We start from the raw sequence: 19,573 nt of genomic DNA on the forward strand, positions 1-19,573 counted from the left end.
CTGAAGCTGAGGTGTTTATCACCTGCCTGCCTGCAGCAGGTGATAAACACTTACTGACCTGATTCAGCTGCATGGTCGGATTTGCTCACATCTCTGCTGCAGCAGCACTGATAACACTGCTGCTGCTGCTGCTGCTGCTGCTGCTTCACTGGGTTTCTTCCAAGAGCAGCACTTTGACTGACGGGCAGCCAGGCCAATAGGCAAGCTCAGCTCCGGCTTCCTGCTCTGGGACTGGTTGCGGAGCGTTGAGACTCTGCTCAACACACACACACAGTTCAGCTGCAGTTTCAGGCCCATGTGACCTTGGCCTTTAATACTCAGCACAAGCTGACTGCAGCCAGGGGCGCTCCTACAGTTTTATTGATGGGGTGGCCAAGGGGCAGAGCCACAATTTTCTGAGGAGAGGGTGGACTCACACACTGGCTGTAAGGGATCCTGAACATGGGTCAGACACAGCAGACCATTAGAGGGCGCTGTGAAAACAGTGGCACAGTTGTACGACAAAAACTGTAACCATTCTGGTAGTTTTTTTTTTTTAATCATTTGGTACTCCATGAGGAATTCTTGCTTTTTCAACAGTGAAAACAATGTTTTCCTACATCACCACGCTTGTTGAGATGATGACATCAGAGCTTTCAGTCAATCAGTGCCCTGCGGTTCGGTCACGGCTCTTCACAGCTGGCAACTGGTCGGATTAAATATGGTCATTCAGGCCGCAGGCCAACATCACTCCACAGCGACTTCTATCCAGAAAAACAAGTGACTGAATGAAGAAACGGAGTGATATATACTCATCTGAAAAAGATAATCATTACTAGATTTTCAGAGGTTCAACACCAGGACTGTGAATGTCTTTTTATTCAGTCATTTTCTGAACCCGCTGATTCCAGTTATGGGGGAATGTCATTTATTATGATAGTTAAAGAAGGGAAAACAATTTTTTTCACACCTGAACAGTCACTATTCCAACACTGTTTGTAAATATAAATGTATTAAATGCTTTGCACTAACAACTATGTCTACCGTCACCTTTTGTGCTTTATTACATACACAACTGTTTAATTTATCCTGTGCAATAATTTTACCATATCTATACATACTTACACTTATACTCTCTATATTCTATTTTTCACATAATTTGTTCACATCAGTATTTATGCACCCACCAGCAAACATTGCAATATTCGTTGCTGTTGCAACAAGTGATTTTCCCTGCTGTGGGCTCAATAAAGTTGATCTTATCTTTTATATATATACACTCAACAAAAATATAAACGCAACACTTTTGGTTTTGCTCCCATTTTGTATGAGATGAACTCAAAGATCTAAAACTTTTTCCACATACACAATATCACCATTTCCCTCAAATATTGTTCACAAACCAGTCTAAATCTGTGATAGTGAGCACTTCTCCTTTGCTGAGATAATCCATCCCACCTCACAGGTGTGCCATATCAAGATGCTGATTAGACACCATGATTAGTGCACAGGTGTGCCTTAGACTGCCCACAATAAAAGGCCACTCTGAAAGGTGCAGTTTTATCACACAGCACAATGCCACAGATGTCGCAAGATTTGAGGGAGCGTGTAATTGGCATGCTGACAGCAGGAATGTCAACCAGAGCTGTTGCTCGTGTATTGAATGTTCATTTCTCTACCATAAGCCGTCGCCAAAGGCATTTCAGAGAATTTGGCAGTACATCCAACCAGCCTCACAACCGCAGACCACATGTAACAACACCAGCCCAGGACCTCCACATCCAGCATGTTCACCTCCAAGATCGTCTGAGACCAGCCACTCGGACAGCTGCTGAAACAATCAGTTTGCATAACCAAAGAATTTCTGCACAAACTGTCAGAAACCGTCTCAGGGAAGCTCATCTGCATGCTCGTCGTCCTCATCGGGGTCTCTACCTGACTCCAGTTCGTCGTCGTAACCGACGTGAGTGGGCAAATGCTCACATTCGCTGGCGTTTGGCACGTTGGAGAGGTGTTCTCTTCACGGATGAATCCCGGTTCACACTGTCCAGGGCAGATGGCAGACAGCCACATGTGTGGCGTCGTGTGGGTGAGCGGTGGGTGTCAATGTTGTGGATCGAGTGGCCCATGGTGGCGGTGGGGTTATGGTATGGGCAGGCATCTGTTATGGATGAAGAACACAGGTGCATTTTATTGATGGCATTTTGAATGCACAGAGATACCGTGACGAGATCCTGAGGCCCATTGTTGTGCCATACATCCAAGAACATCACCTCATGTTGCAGCAGGATAATGCACGGCCCCATGTTGCAAGGATCTGTACACAATTCTTGGAAGCTGAAAATGTCCCAGTTCTTGCATGGCCGGCATACCGGACATGTCACCCATTGAGCATGTTTGGGATGCTCTGGACCGGCGTATACGACAGCGTGTACCAGTTCCTGCCAATATCCAGCAACTTCGCACAGCCATTGAAGAGGAGTGGACCAACATTCCACAGGCCACAATTGACAACCTGATCAACTCTATGCGAAGGAGATGTGTTGCACTGCATGAGGCAAATGGTGGTCACACCAGATACTGACTGGTATCCCCCCCAATAAAACAAAACTGCACCTTTCAGAGTGGCCTTTAATGTGGACAGTCTAAGGCACACCTGTGCACTAATCATGGTGTCTAATCAGCATCTTGGTATGGCACACCTGTGAGGTGGGATGGATTATCTCAGCAAAGGAGAAGTGCTCACTATCACAGATTTAGACTGGTTTGTGAACAATATTTGAGGGAAATGGTGATATTGTGTATGTGGAAAAAGTTTTAGATCTTTGAGTTCATCTCATACAAAATGGGAGCAAAACCAAAAGTGTTGCGTTTATATTTTTGTTGAGTGTATACACACACACACACACACACACACACACACACACACACACACACACACACACACACACACACACACACACACACACACACACACACAAACACACACACACACTGAACATACACTGAAAAGCACAACCAAGTGTCGGGAATCATGTACAGGAACATTTGTGCCACATACGGATTAGAAGTCCCCAAGTCCTGATGGGAGACGCCACCAAAGGTGGTTGAGAACGACAGCGCTAAGGTCTTGTGGCACTACAAATTCCAGGCAGACAAGCAGCTGCTGGCCAACCAGACATGGTGGTGGTTGACATGGAAAAATAAACTGCAGTTGTGATCAATGTGGCAATCCCAGCTGACAGCAACATCAGAAAGAAGAAGCACGAGAAAATAGAGAGCGGAACTACCAAGAGCTGAAGAAGCAACTGGAGAAGTTGTGGGAGGTGAAGTCCAAAGTGGTCCCAGTGATAATAGGCACATTAGGGGCTGTAACCCCCAAATTGGAAGAGGGGATCCAGTCCTAGTAACACACACATATATATATATACACACACTTCGTCTCCACTCCTCATATATATATATATATATATATGAGGAGTGGAGACGAAGTGTGCTGGTTCCTATTTTCAAGAACAAGGGTGATGTGCAGAGCTGCAGTAACTACAGAGGCATAAAGCTGATCAGCCACAGCATGAAGTTATGGGAAAGAGTAGTAGAAGCTAGGCTTAGAAAACAGGTGAAGATCTGTGAGCAGCAATATGGTTTCATGCCGAGAAAGAGCACTACAGATGCAATGTTTGCTCTGAGAATACTGTTGGAAAAGTACAGAGAAGGACAGAAAGAGTTACATTGTGTGTTTGTGGACTTAGAAAAAGCTTATGATAGGGTGCCAAGAGAAGAGTTGTGGCATTGTATGAGGAAGTCTGGAGTGGCAGAGAAGTATGTTGGGGTAGTGCAGGACATGTACAAGAATAGTGTGACAGCGGTGAGATGCGCAGTCGGAATGACAGACTCATTCAAGGTGGAGGTGGGATTACACCAAGAATCAGCTCTGAGTCCTTTCTTGTTTGCAGTGGTGATGGACAGGTTGACAGATGAGATCAGACAGGAGTCCCCATGGACTATGATGTTTGCAGATGACATTGTGATCTGTAGTGAGAGTAGAGAGCAAGTTGAGTCTAGTCTGGAGAGGTGGAGATATGCTTTGGAGAGAAGGGGAATGAAAGTCAGTAGAAGCAAGACTGAGTACATGTGTGTGAATGAGAGGGAGCCCAGTGGAATAGTGCAGTTACAAGGAGTAGAAGTGGTGAAAGTAGATGAGTTTAAATATTTGGGGTCAACTGTACAAAGTAATGGAGAGTGTGGTAGAGAGGTGAAGAAGAGAGTGCAGGCAGGGTGGAGTGGATGGAGAAAGGTGGCAGGAGTGATTTGTGACCGAAGAATATCAGCAAGAGTGAAGGGGAAAGTTTACAAAACAGTAGTGAGACCAGCTATGTTGTATGGTTTAGAGACACTGGCACTAACAAAAAGACAGGAGGCAGAGCTGGAGGTGGCAGAGCTGAAGATGTTGAGATTCTCTTTGGGAGTGATAAGAATGGACAAGATTAGGAATGAACATATCAGAGGGACAGCTCAGGTGGGACGGTTTGGAGACAAAATCAGAGAAGCGAGATTGAGATGGTTTGGACATGTGCAGAGGAGGGACCCAGGGTATATAGGGAGAAGGATGCTGAGGATGGAGCCACCAGACAGGAGGAGAAGAGGGAGACCAAAGAGGAGGTTAATGGATGTGCTGAGAGAGGACATGCAGGTGGTTGGTGTGACAGAGGAAGATACAGAGGACAGGGTGAGATGGAAACGATTGGTCTGCTGTGGCGACCCCTAACTGGAACAGCCGAAAGACAAAGAAGAAGAATATATATATATATATATATATATATGTGTGTGTGTGTGTGTGTGTGTGTGTGTGTGTGTGTGTGTGTGTGTGTGTGTGTGTGTGTGTGTGTGTGTGTAATACTTAATGTAACATATAATGCATGTTTAAAATATAAAATTGAAGAACTTGTACAAAAACAAACATTTAAATGTGAAAAATACTTATTTTTCCGATGCGTGTATAATAATGTTTGTTTTTTTTTTTAGTAGTGGCCTTCGGACATTATTTAAAAAAACTAAAAACAATACACTTTCCGTCCATTAGCGGTCGCTATCAAAAAAGCTGCGACCGGAAGTGAAGATCCAGTTACGATGACGTTTTGATTTGAATGTGGGGAATTTAAACTGCCCGATCTAAAGCCTAAACAGCACCAACAAAAAGTCACCGTACCGAACTAAAATGGACCTAAAGTGGAAGAAACGAGCTCCAAGGTAAAACGGCTTCGTCTGGTATTTTATTAACGAAAGTTTTTTTTTCGTGTTTAAAATTCGTCTTTTGGCTTTTTGTGCCGTAATGCTTCGCAACGAATATTGATTAATTCATCGATAATTTAATATACAAGAGTCAGAAGGTACATCAGTTAATTCTCGCTAGTTTCGTAGAGAAATTGTGATTAAATACTGGTTTGTCTCAATCACAGATCACCACCAAAACAAAAACAACAAATCGACTGAATCGCAAATGTAAAACGATTTTGTCGCGTTTCTTTTTCTTAGTCATTCTTGCGTTTTTGGCATCAATCACAGCTGTCTCTAAATTGTAGGCCTGGATTAATCTGCAGCGATTATTAATCAGTCTCATTTTTATAATTGACAAATAGAAGTCATAGGTTTGATTTAAAATTGATTTCTGCACGTTCTTTGTGTCTGTTGCATCACTGTGGAAAAGAAAAATGTTATATAAAAAAAAAAACAATCTGGACTGGAGTCTCCCATGTGCCTTCTGACAAACAGAGGTGGTGGCCAAGCGTTTAAGTGTCCTTGTTTCTGCTGCCCAGCCATTCTCTATGTGATATGGAGTGGCATTGGGAAGGGCACCCGGTGTAAAACTTGTGCTAAATAAACATGCAGATCCACCTCAGATCAGCCGTAGTGACCCCAAGTGAAAACAAGGGAGCAGCGGAAGAAAATTAAGTTTGTTTTGTTTGATTGTTTTATTTTTTTAAGAAAACCTGTTTCACCATGAAGCTGTATAACTGCTGGTGCAAAAGACAAAAGCTTTTCCAGTCACAGCCACAGAATCCAAGAACTCTTTCAGAGTTGTCTGGGTGTCTTGTTAGTTTTAGTCTTGTCTTTCAAAACTGAGTTTTTGGAGACAGATTTACCAATGAGTATTACAGTGTAAAGTTTGTATTACTTCATGACTGATATGAACGAAGACCAAGAAAATGTTCTTGTATTCATCCTCGACTCATCCAAACTGTACCCGTCTGGCTGTAAAAGTGCTTTTTTTTTAAAAATGAACACTTATATTTTTGTCCAATTACTTATGGTCTATGTACACAAAACAGTCAAAATACAGGAGGTAAAACAAGTATTGAACATGTCACCATTTTCTCAGTAAATATATTTCTGAAAGTGCTGTTGACATGAAATTTTCACCAGATGTGAGTAACAATCCAAGTAATCCACAACATACAAACAGAACCAAAACAAGTAAGTACAGAAATTAACTTGTGTGTAATAAAATGGAATGACACTGGAAAAAAGTATTGGACACGCTTATGGAAGTTTATTTAAAACTTCGTACAAAAGCCTTTGTCTATAATAATTCTTCAAGACGCCTCCTGTATGGACAAACTAGAAACATTGGAGAAACATTTCTCAGGTGTGATTTTGGTCCATTTTTCCACACAAACAATCTTCACATCTTGAAGGTTCTGTGGACTTCTATGAACTCTGATCTTTAGTTCTTTCCATAGATTTTCTATTGGATTCAAGTCAGGTGATTGGCTGTGCCCTTATATCAGTTTTATTTTCATTCTCTTGAAAATTTCCTTGGCTGTGTGTTTGGGATTATTGTCTTGCTTGGTTGTGAGACTTTTTTTTATAGGCCATCAGTTGGGACTGAACCAGCTGATATTACCATGTGTCATTTCACATTATTACACATGATTTATGACCATCTATGTTTTGATTTTGTTGTATATGTGGATTACTTGGGTTGTTGCCATCATCTGGTGAAAACTAAAAAATGGTGATGTTGTCAATACTTGTTTTACATGCTGTATTTTGATCACATTTGGCAGATGTAGTACCAAAATTAGAGTAATATCACTGTCCAAACACTTATGGACCTGACTATTAGCTGTAGCATTTTGTATAAATGAACATAGTATTTTTTTTTGTACTTTTGACCTCTGACCCCTGCAGTCTGTGTTGCTGCAGGTTTTACAGCATGAAGAAGGCGGCGAGGTCTCAGATTGTCCACGCTGATGGTGTCCAGCCAGAGGAGTGTATGTGTCCACATTCAATCTGTCACTGCAGACCCTCATCCACACTGAACAGTTCGCTGCGACTTCAGAGACCCTGGTTCTGTTGGAATGTTAAAACAGTGTGATTATTAGTGACACACCTGTAGAAACAAACGGGGTCAGATAAACCCTTTGATCTGGATCATGTTCTACAGATTTCAGGGACAGAGTGCCCCCTCCTGTTTTTTTTTTTTTTTTTTGATGAGGTGTACCACTGGACAGGGGGAGTGAAAATGTAGGAAACGGAGCTGACAGGGTCAAGTATTCTACAATCCAGATCCTGGTCCACATTGGTCTGGTCATAGGGGACTGAGCCATATTAACTTTATGGAAAAGTTTCAAGTCAGGCTTTGCCCCAAAGCTGGAGGTGAGAATGTTGAGAATTCATCCAATGCACCAACTGGTGTACATTTAGTGAGTTATTTTAGACAGTGCAACAAAATGCTGCAACGAAAGGTTCTGATGAATCTGTCAATAAAGTGGTAGGACCAATGAGAATTAAAACAAAAACACCACAACCTAAGACTTCAATTAACAAAATACAATATCATAATGATGAAAATAGATGGAAGAAGGGCAATATGAACTAGCAATAACAATAAAAAACATACACTACAAATTCAAGAATTGTCCAAAATACGCCTTCTAGAATCTTTTTCGAATAAGCCTCAGGTTGGTATAAGATGGTCTGTAGAATGGTAAATATTCTCCAGTTTGATCTTAGGTGTATGGACCTGAGTGCTCGGTTGGTTTTTGGTGATTTTGTGTTAGATTGTCTAAGTAGGAAGTCTTGGTAATGTTAAAACCACCAGTTAAGGGCTGACTGACGAGTCATGATAATAAAAGACCGTCTGTCTTTTTGTCTTCAGATTGCGCTCTGTGCAGATGTAGTGATGATGATCCAGCCATGTTTGGGGAAAAGGTTTCACTCAAAGAGCATAAATTCTCTGTCCACTACTTCTGTTTGGTAAGTGTTGCGTGTCCAAACTACTCACTTATAGATTGGTAAGTCAACTTTTCCTGTGGTGGAATGCAGGATATAAAAAGTTAATCTGCAGTGTTGTTGCTTATCTTAAATTCCACGACTGCCTCAGATTATTAAGAATTAAACCTCTGCCTTTCAGCTGACGGCCTGCGGTGTTTTCCAGCGGGGGCAGGAGAATGAGGGCGTCTTTGGCTTCCTGGTCGACGACATCATAAAGGAGATGCGACGGTCAGCTCGACTGGTAAGTCATTTAGTTTTATACTTTAATCTTCACACCGAGTGTCTTTTACATACAAATTTAAACATTAACTCCTCGTCGTTTCATGAAACTATGTGCAAGTCCAAACAAACACACTTAATTACTGATTAATCTAGTTATGGTTTGAGAATAATTAAGAAAAACAGGTGTAAAGACGTAGTTCTGATTTTATCAGAAGCAAAATAAACATCAAATGATTTCTTTGAACCAAACTTAGTCTTTCTCTTTATTATTTTTCCATGTGTACGTGAGATCAATGTTTGATTTGCTGACACTCCGGCACAACAGTACCAGCTTTATTTTGGGATGGGACCGACAGTGATGTGGGTTCAGTGTCTTGCTCAAGGACACATCAGCACAGGATCAGTCAGTGTTTGATTCAGTGACCTTATGGTTTATTGGAAAACCAACTTTTCTGTCTGAACCACTGAATGTTGTATCAAAGCTCTTTGGTGCTGTTTTGTGAACTAGTTAAGAGTTCTTGTAAACTTAGTTTAAAGCAGCATGAGCAGGGTGCGGCTGCAGTTTAAAGCACTGTGAGTGGGGCGTGGCTGTTTACGTGTCATTCTGTTTCAGACGTGTTCAGCGTGTAAGAAGAAAGGCGCGTGTATCGGCTGCAATGTCAAAAGCTGCAGGAAGATGGCTCACTTGCCCTGCAGGAGGAAAATCAAGTTCATCTCTCAGTTCACAGGCGACTTCCCGTCAGTACTGAACACACACACACATGCACTTTAAAAAAATATTATAATTCAAAACTGATAATTGACAGAACTCTTTATTTGGCACCCATTATGTCATTTACGCATCAGATTTCTTACATTAGCTGAAAATGACAGAAACTGAGATTCAGGGCAACTTAATTTTGTGATAAGTGTTTCTGTCTGATGCAGCGGGTTGCTAAGGGCTGTATTCAGGCCACCAGTGAGGTCATTAATCCTTATCAGATGATGCCCTCAGTACATAATAAAAATTAAAAAAAAAAAAGACAAAGAACCAGTACCACTGTACATGTGGTTCCAGGTCATACTGTCAGGACCACAGTCCCACTCAGACCCTGTGCATTGGGCTGGACCTCAGTCTGCCTCAGTCCTGCTCCATCTGTTTGGACACCATCGATCCCGTTCTGTCCTACTCGGTGCTTAAGTGTCCCTCCTGTCACGCTAGCTGGTTCCACCGGGACTGTGTGCAGGTACCAGAAGTTTGGTTTTTCTGAAATGGCGTAAGAGTGAAATGGCACAGGTGTGTGTGTAGCAGTTATGGTTGTTGTGGTTTAAATAATTAACTAATCCAAGTTTGGGAGGAGGGTCTGGACCTCCTTTCTCACAGAATGTTAGTGGATTTTTTTTTTTTTTAACACTTCTGTCATGCTGGCTCACGCCCTGTGTCTTTGTCAGCATCAGGCCCACAGCGCCGGCCTCTTCTTCTTCAGATGTACTCTCTGCAACAACAAGGACAACTTCCAGGAGGAGATGCTGAGGATGGGAATCTATATCCCAGAGAGGTAACATGGAAACATTTCAGATCTTTGAACGTCAAATAGCTAGTGTAAGTCAAAGAAAACGTTACAGCCAGGAACACATCCCTCAGAGCAGAGGTTTTATCCCAGTAGAGGGTACCGTGGACACAAGAACAGTGAAGAAGAAGAAAAACCACGGAAACAGAAGCCGTCAGCACATGAACATTACAAAAAAATATATGAAATGGTGGATCTGCCCCCACAGGTGCTGATGCTGACCACATGTTCTAGGATGTAGTCTGCCATCTGATTAGAGCCGTGCAGGTCGCTGACCTTTGCTGTGTCCCTCTCTGAGTCCTGATTATCTGTCAAGTCATTCTGTCAAATCATGTGACCGACCTCCTGTGACTCAATCCATGGACAAGTGGTAGAATATGGATCAGTAAAAAAAAAAAAAAAAAAAAAAATGTGGGGGGAGGTGGGATAGCAAATATCTGGATTAATCCTGTTTAGAAGAGTCTCTCCACAATAGTACACATGAGAGTTAAAATCAGTTATTAATTTTGTTTTCAAATGAAGCTGGAACAAGGTGGGGAAAATAATTGTGCTATAAATAAATAAAATTTAAAACTCCTTTAAAGATGGATTATCAAAATTATTTCCAACTTCACATCTCTCGTCCTCTAATCAGTTATGTCATTGTTGTTGCAGCTCTAATGGCTGGTAATTGGAATCAGATTTGTTTTTCATTCAGCGTGCCTGTCTTTCTACAGAGATGCATCATGGGAGTTGGAGGCAAATGCTTATTCTGAGCTGCTTGAGGTTTACAACCAGTGCGACGCAGTCACGTGCCTCTGCAACAACGGACGCACTCACTCTGCCATGACCGGGTACCGCTGTCTTTTTGTTATTTGATTCCTTTAAACACTTCCCCGTGGGCCACGGCAGACGAGTGGACCCCGAATGTCCTTCTTATTGGTGTCCCGTCGCTAACATCCAGCAGCAGCGGGAACCAGTGTGTGATTGGTTGTGTGTGGTATTTGTTTCAGCTGGTTTGAGGTGATTCGCTGCCTCCTGTGTGGATCCAAAGCCACTCACAGGAAGTGTTCCGGGCTGAACGTGAAGACCAGAGACTGGGCCTGCTTCGAGTGCACTCAAGCTACTGATGGAAAAGGTTTGTCTCCCGTTAAAGGACTTCAGTGTGTTGGAAGATGATGGAGAATGTTGCTAACTGAAGCTCTTTAATAGATTAAAGTGTCAATTTATTATTTTAGAAGAGGTGTAATTTATATTTTTGTCCTCCAGCCTCTCTGGTGGCGTCTCCTCAGGGAGGTCAGAGGAAGAACCAGCTGTCCAAACGCCGCCTGTCCTCTCTCTACTCCTCCGTCGTCTGTAAACGGTGAACACACAGTGCACAGCCATTCACTGAATGTTCCAGCGTCACTGTTTAAACCAGTAACTCTGACACCCGTCTCTCAGGCCAGCCTTACCCATCAGCTCACCAGAGGAGCTCCTCCAGGTGCTGTCCCCACAGCTCAGTCCTGTCACAGTCCAGGTGGAGGTACACGGGGACCAGGCTCTGTCAGCCGGCCTCGCCCTCATCAGGAGGAACGACTTCAACCCCACACACACGCTGGCTGTCAGGTCGGTGGGCTCTGACACACGATGTGGATCCCTGTGTCTCATACATGATTATTAATGTCTCTGCCTGTGTCCAGCTTCAAAGACGACCAGCAGATTGCGTTTCCCAGCAGCCTGTGCAACGCCAGTACAGCCAGGCAGTACTTCCTGAAACTGCTGGTGCAGCAGATCCAGGACTCAGCTGTGTTTGAGGGTCCGGAAGGATCCAAAAACCTGGCGCTGGACTCCCAAGGTACAAATCAGTTTCAAATAAATTCTAAAATATGGCTGACATGATGCAACTTTTAAAGAGGAAGAACTCGGAACCACGAAATCTCACTGACCTTCAAGGATTATTTTGTCTCCGCCCTCTCCCAGCTCTCCGGGACGACCTGTACTTTGACACTGGCTGCCTGCTGGCGTTGTCGCTGGTCCACGGCGGTCCTCCCATTACATTCTTCTCCCGCGCTCTGTACCAGTGTCTATTCAACTACCCGGCCAACACGCCGTTCACCATCACACAGATGACACCCAACACGCACCTCACACGCCAAGTCAGCCAGGTGAGTACAGAGCACACAGAGCGTCAAACAGGCGGTATAGTAGCAAGAAAAACAAATCTGACACAGCGCACCAATAAGGTCATCAACATAAATACAGAATTTAGCACATTTCATATCATTTAAATGCATCAAATATTAAATTGATGAAAAGAAAAAATACAAATAATGTTCAGATTAAATAAAATCCCCTGGTTATAGACTGGCCACCAGGCGTTCGACTGCAAGCTACTTAATGGCTAGTTTCAATACAAAGTTGACTTACTGGAAGGAAAAATAAAACTTTGACATTTTGAATGTAAAGTTATTGTTGAAAAAATAATCTTTGAAATAAATTAGCCAAATGGGGAAAAAAGTACATCGACTAATGTCCATCTGTTGATAGGACTAATATTTTTAGAGAAGGTACATGTATTGGCTAACAACACTGAACAATGGACATTGATATTTACATTCTGGACTCACACACCAATGGGGGCGGTAAATCACCTATATATTAAAAGCGTGGTGTGTGTGAGATTTTATCTGCTTCAGTAAGTTCAATGTAAGTACATAATACTCATTATAGAAAGATTGCGCAATTTATTGTCACCCTTGAAAAAATGTCAGCTACGTATTTTATAAACACAAGCCTATCTACAGCCTCTGGATTCCATGCTAATTTTGTGTGTGTGTCATGTATGTATATATATATATGTATATGTATATACACACACAGACAAACATCTAAACGATTACTGAACTGTAACAAATACCAAAGTAAGGTGAGGTTTTAGCTGTTTGCTTTATTGTTATCGTAAATTATTATTTCTGTTAACTGTGCATCAAAGTTTCACAACATTTGACCATTTTACCTCTAAACCAAAATGAATAAAACTGCTTTATTAGTGCAATAACTAGTTAAATGTATTTGTTCAGAACCCAGCAGGATCATTCAGATGGCGTGCAGACATCTTCTCAATATTAAACACTAGAGCTCTTGTGAAATTCTGTTGTACCTGCATTAATGGTTCATGTCCACCAGGTGGAGATATTGCTCCATTTCAAGAAACTTGGGACAGGATGACATCCAACGTGTTGCTTATAATAGTAGGTTGCAGTGTAAAAGAAGGACAGAATGTCAAAAATTACTCAATCTGACCATTTTCTTTATACATACACACTATCGGGCCGGTCTGTACATCAGGGTTTAGCATTCTTTGATGCCTGGTGGGAAGAGGGCATTGACTACTCGCCTGTCTTTCAGATAGCGGAGGCGGAGACTTTGGATGAGCTGAAGGAGGTGGCGACAGCGAACTGGGAGTTCCTGGAGCTGGCCGGGTGCAATCGACCAATCAGCAGTCTGGAGGAAAGAGACGTCTAGTGGAGGATCTGGTCACCTTCACACTGATCACCAGGATGCAGCTGCCACTGCAGAGGTCAGGAGAGAGAACTTAGACATTATTCCATCAGAAATAACTTTGTGTACTTTTGGACTCGGATGGGGAAAAAAAACATCAATAGCTGATTCTTTGTCTCGTCATGCAGGTTTCGGGAAGGACTGCAGACTTTAGGTGTCTTTGACCAGGTGATTTTTATCACTGACACATTGCCTTTGCAGAAATTTATTCAAATTCATTGTCTTATGTGGACAAATGGGTCTTCAGGTCTCAATTTGCAGTATTTTGTTGTTAGTTGAGCCGGTAGATGAAGAGCTGCAGGTATCAGGTGAAACAAATGCATCAGCAGCCAAACAAACACTTTGCCTCACGTTCCTCTTCCTGTTTTAATCTCTTTAATTGTACAAAAATGATGAAGATGACAAACTGACTCAGTGCCATTCAATCCAGGTGCAGCTCTTTCCATCAGTCTTCTGCAGCATTTTGTGCGAAGCAGCTGTTCAGCTCACAGCACAGACGGTTGGTGAGCTTTTTGCCATAAAATTCTCTGAGAGTGCAGATCTCATGGACAGAGAGATGCCTGTTGTCACCTTCTGGAGACACCTGCTGGTCGAGTGTGAAGGTAGCACTCAGTTGATTAATTATAAAAACATTTTCTAAAAAACAGATTTGTAACCTGCATCACACTCAACTTTTTTTTTCCCCCCCCTCCTTTTTTCAGTCGGGAGGAGCTCCATCTCCCTGCAGGACCTCCTCCGTTTCACTACAGGAGCTGAACAGCTGCCGACAAGCGGCCTCCTCCCTCCTGCTTCCATCTCCTTCCTCCACCCCCTCAGAACTGAGGAGGGATGGAGGAATGAGGCTCTGTTCCCTCACAGCAGGCCCAGCTCCAACCATCTCCTTCTGCCAGTCATCTCTTCCTATCAGGCCTTCAAAAGCTCCATGGAGCAAGCCATCAGCCACCATGTGCACCTCCTCCCAAGAGACAGCTAGAGGAGGTAGAGGGAGATGTTTCTGGACTTTCTTTCTTTCTTTTTGGGTAAACATAGAAGTACAACCCCAATTCCAAATGAAGTTGGGACATTTTTAAAAATGTAAATAAAAACAGAATATAATGATTTGCAAATCCTCTTCAACCTATATTCAATTTAATACACCACAAAGACAAGATATATAATGTTCAAACTGATAAACTTTATTGTTTTTGTGCAAATATTTGCTCATTTTAAAATGGATGCCTGCAACATGTTTCAAAAAAGCTGGGACAGTGGTATGTTTACCACTGTGTTACATCGACTTTCAGTGCTGGTTTTCAGCCTTGCTGCTTATGTGTAGAAAGTTCTCCAGATCCTCTGAATCTTCTTATATTATGGACTGTAGATGATTCAGTTGCAATTGAATGTTGAGAAACATTGTTCTTAAACTGTTGGACTATTTTTTTTTTTCCCATGCATTTATTCACAAAGTGGTGATCCTCACCCCATCTTTGCTTGTGAATGGCTGACTCTTTTGGGGATGCTCCTTTTATACCCAATCTTGACACTCACCTGTTACCAATTAAGCTGTTCACCTGTGGAATGTTCCAAACAGGTGTTCTTTGAGCATTCATCAACTTTCCCAGTCTTTTGTTGCCCCTGTCCCAATTTTTTTTGAAACGTGTTGAAGGCATCCATTTCAAAATGAGCAAATATTTGCACAAAAACAAAGTTTATCAGTTTGAACATTAAATATCTTGTCTTTGTGTTGTATTCAATTGAATATATGTTGAAGAGGATTTGCAACTCATTGTATTCTGTTTTTATTTACATTTCACACAATGTCCAAACTTCATTGGAATTGGGGCTGTATGACTTGAAAGACCAGAGGAGCAATCGTAAGAAAGCATCCTTCCACCAACACCAGATTTCACCATATCACTCAAATTTACAAACTTTCGTCAATCAGCGGTCTGTGAAAATTGGTGTGGCATGAATCATAAATGAATAGCTAAAAATTCACAACCAGAAACTTGCGTAGGTATCAAGAAGTCACCATTTTGTGAGTCCAAAGTCTGAATCAGGTCTGGAATCTGTCATTTCTGGCTTCAAGTTTAAAAAAAAAAAAAAAAAAAAAAAAAAAAAAAAGACTCCAACCTGTGACAGATCATCATGAAACCCTGATGTTCAGTCAGTCATTAGAGGTGTACCGTAGAGTTGGAGCGCCCCCATCTGGAAGCTTCCCTGCCAAGTTTATACACTACACCTGCCCCAGTCCACCCAACTTTAACCCCTTAACGCCCATCGTCGCATATATGCTACAATCTGACTCAAATATGCAACTTACCAAACTGACCTGTATGCCCGTTGTCGCAAATTTGCAACATACCATCATTATTATTATAACATAAAGTCATTACCAGAATACCCAATATTACTATCTAGTTTTTGTGCAAAAGTGAAATTAATAATCTCAACATTATTTACCATCTACTTAAAGGCAAAAACACACACAAAACATTTTTTTATATACAGCTATATAAATTCGGGCATTAAGGGGTTAACTGGGTACCGACTGGAGAAGTAACCCGTGATGGACTGGAGGGAGTCAGAGACTCTCCTCCGCCTCCTACTGCGACAGAATCCGGCAGGCCTCAGGGCCAGTGTAGGACTTGACAATTCCTTGCTAAAGACCCTTCATGTAAATCTCAGCATTTAAGTTGTGCAGGTTTCTGTCAGACCTCATAATTTTGTCAGGGTATTTTTTATTTCTGTTTGTTAACCCTGTGGTCCTCCAACCTATGATGCTAACAAAATATGTCAAAACTAAAACTATGGTAATATTTTGCCTGTTTGAGCAGCAAGTTACATTCAAACAAACCCGGAGCATCTTTCAAACCAACAACTCTTCACTTCGTGTCTAGACTGCAGAGTTAATTTAAGTTCATCTCAAAACCACCCGAGTTTTAACTCGTTTAGTTTCAGAAGTTGTGCAAACAGACGGTGAAATGTGCATGTCACAACAGAAGGAACAAATCCTGAACACGTTTTCTGATATGCATTAAAAACAGGAAGTCACTTTGCACATCCCTTAGCGACAAGTGTGTGAGAGAGAGCACATAAGCTGCTGAACATGAAGACAAAAAAGCTCTCATGCATGAGAGCTTTTTTTGTCTTCATGGTATGCATTAAAAAAATTTAAATTAGCCACAGTTGCTGAGTTTTTCTTTAAAGAAAGTTTGCAGATTTTTCCAGACTGTTTGCATGGACCCAGACTGCATGCAGATCAGCGAGTTCATGTAATGTTTCTCAGCAGTATTAAACAGGACTGCAGAATGTGTTGCGTTCAAGTGGCACCACCAGCAGGGCAAAATGTTCATCTTTAGCTGCAGAACCAGATGATTTAATGCACGTTTGTCAGGCAGCAGGTGGAACTATTTGCGTGCTGCAGCACCCTCTTCCAATTTATCGTGTCATGACATGCAAAAGTCAAAGTGTATTTATGAAAATGTGGTTGTAGTTCAAACTGTGGATGAGGACGGGACGGGAACGTTCCCACAGTTAAACCTTTTGTCTAAAACCAAAACATAACTATAAATAAACAAGAACAATCAGTGAAAACCATCTGGATCTGTTTCACTTAGTCAATTCATACAGCACTCATTTAAAATAAATATAACACTCCCATTTTATCAATCAACTTTTTTTTTTTACAGTAAGTTAGAATTTGTTCTTTAACCTTGAATTTTGATGTTTGATTAAATATGAAAACATTGGATTGCATAATTAATAAAAAGATAAATAAAAATCACTTTCACAGCCAGCTGATCAATAAATACGGAATCCAAACAGTACTGTAAATGTAACTGGAGCAGGCCGTCCTCACACACTGAGTGTGGAGACTAGTGAGGGAAGCCACCAACACAGCCATGACGACTGATTGAGTTATTGTACGTTTCATTGGAGAGGATTACAGCTTCTTTTTTCTTTAAAGTTTGTGTCTCCAGTCATAGCTTCACAGCCGATTGGAATGCAGACACTATATATTTAAAACTAAATAAAATTCATCCAGAAATTGGGTCTGGATCCAGGTGAAGTCACAGATGAAACACGATTCTAACAGTTAAAAAAAAACAACCAAAAACAAATACTATCAGGTTAATGATGCTGAAATAACCCTTTTGAAACATTTCAAACAATCAAACAGCTGCTTGTTTGTTTGTATATGGATCAAACTGTCCCCCCCCCCCCCCCCCAAAAAAAAACCCCAAAACAAAACAACAAATTACAAAAAGTCCTGATTGTTACTGCAGATTGCACAAACATAAAAAATGGCTCTTATTACCTTTGACTCAGAATATTCACTTGTTCTTGTACATATATTACATTCTATCGGGTTTTGCTTGTCTGTCTTGTTGCTTGTTTGTTGAAACTTGTTACTGTTTTCTGAGAATTGTTAAACTGAACTGTTTTTGTCTCCTTTAACTCTTATGGTGTATACAGTGTTATAGTTTTTCTGACTTTTCTTCTTTAACTCTGAATAACTGAACTGTGATATTCAAAGAAATATTTCTGTTAAATCTTGTGAGTGAATATTTTCTATCAGAATATGAATAGTAGAATGTTTGTGTGGAATAAATGCTGTTTTGTGCCAAACTGCCTTAAGATACTGCAAGGATTTTTTTTTATGTTAGATAAAACTGAAGGATTAAGAACTTGTCTTTATTATTTGACAGACAGAGCTTCAGATATTTTCATTAAATTACAAATAATGCAGCTGATTTTAGAGATTTCTGTGAAATGGAAAATGGATTGCATTTATATAGCACTTTTCCATCTGCATCAGATGCTCAAAGCACTTTACACATCAATGCCTCACATTCACCCTGATGTCAGGCTGCCACCATGCAAGGCGCCCACTACACACCGGGAGCAACTAGGGGATTAAGGACCTTGCTTAGTGATTTTCCGGTGTTCTGTCGAGATGAGGTGCGCTGTCAAGATGAGGTGCATGGCACCTCCGCTCGACAGATAAGTGTCGAGATGAGGTTCCTCACGTAACTGCATGTGTGCAATGAAAAAATTACTTGAAGTTCGCTTATTTTGATGGGCAAGTAAATGTATAAATTGTTCATCCGAATGTAGTAATGTATAAACTATACTCACTATAAAACACTAAGTATTTTTAACCTGGAGTTAGCTTATTTCGACAGGCAAAATATACATACATTTATGCTCCTAACGTAAAATACAGGAAATGTTTTACTTACTAGGCTATAAATACACTGAATACAATTTAATAAATTAAAAAAACTTTGACGGGAAAAAAAAATGCACATGCGCAGTTGCACGTCGAGCGAGTTACATCATCTCCCCATGTGCAGTTGCGCGAGGCACCTCATCTCGATGGGTGACGTCTTCAAGTCGGGGGTAGAGTGATGTATGCATGTGCAGTAGCGCGACGCACCTCATCTCGATGGGACACCAGACAGGCTACGATTTGAACCGAGGCTCCTCTAGTCCAAAGTCCAATGGTTTAACCACTAGACCGTCACCTCCCTTTGCATAATTTCTTACTGAAATTGGAGCAACTTTCTTTTGACCCCTGTACAAACTGAAACATGACCTTTGTCACCATTTTTGCTGGTTTTACCCCATAACTCCAAAACATTCTGCCACAGATAATCCAAACTATACCTTTTTGGAATTATGATCAGACAAATAATGCGACATAGTTTTCAACGTAACTGGAGGAGTTTTACATTTTGACCTCTGTGTAGTTCTTCATTGACCCCTATCTGGCTACAGTTACCACCCTGGGATGGTTATCATACACTTTTGTGTAGGCTATGATACACTTAGGCTGGATTCTAAGTGTCGTTTGGTCACCTTCAGTGGCACCGTAAACCTGCTTGGCCCATGGATTATAAGGACCACTGGTGCCTTTCCCTCAGATTTGGTGACTTCCCCTGGACGAGACACCAGTTTCCAGCTGGATGGACAGAGACAATACGCAGATGATGTGTCTGTCAAGGACATGACTGGGAATCAAATCAGTCATCCATATT

At 41.6% G+C, this 19,573-nt stretch overlaps 2 protein-coding genes across 4 annotated transcripts in view; one reads left to right on the forward strand and one right to left on the reverse strand.

The window, feature by feature from the left end:
• The window catches only part of LOC117531688 (formin-1-like), an 85,176-nt gene extending 85,002 nt beyond the window's left edge, over nucleotides 1–174 (reverse strand). For 2 of the 3 annotated variants that reach the window (XR_004566701.1, XM_034194791.1), the window contains exon 1: nucleotides 59–174. The gene's annotated coding sequence lies outside the window, so the exon portion shown is untranslated. The remainder of the gene's footprint in view (nucleotides 1–58) is intronic. The other variant, XM_034194790.1, reaches the window with a different exon arrangement.
• Nucleotides 175–5,121: 4,947 nt separating this feature from the next.
• On the forward strand, nucleotides 5,122–14,625 carry g2e3 (G2/M-phase specific E3 ubiquitin protein ligase). The gene is given in 18 exon segments (XM_034194871.1): nucleotides 5,122–5,229; nucleotides 7,186–7,253; nucleotides 8,141–8,238; nucleotides 8,396–8,497; nucleotides 9,092–9,216; nucleotides 9,536–9,704; nucleotides 9,910–10,016; nucleotides 10,745–10,861; nucleotides 11,021–11,145; nucleotides 11,277–11,370; nucleotides 11,451–11,615; nucleotides 11,690–11,844; nucleotides 11,970–12,154; nucleotides 13,398–13,506; nucleotides 13,509–13,569; nucleotides 13,679–13,718; nucleotides 13,981–14,152; nucleotides 14,252–14,625. Coding segments are annotated over 18 exon segments (2,196 nt in total). The 5' UTR covers nucleotides 5,122–5,197; the 3' UTR covers nucleotides 14,524–14,625.
• The last annotated feature ends 4,948 nt before the right edge of the window (nucleotides 14,626–19,573 follow it).

Source organism: Thalassophryne amazonica, chromosome 19 (genome assembly GCF_902500255.1).
Source record: "Thalassophryne amazonica chromosome 19, fThaAma1.1, whole genome shotgun sequence".
NCBI lineage: Eukaryota > Metazoa > Chordata > Actinopteri > Batrachoidiformes > Batrachoididae > Thalassophryne > Thalassophryne amazonica.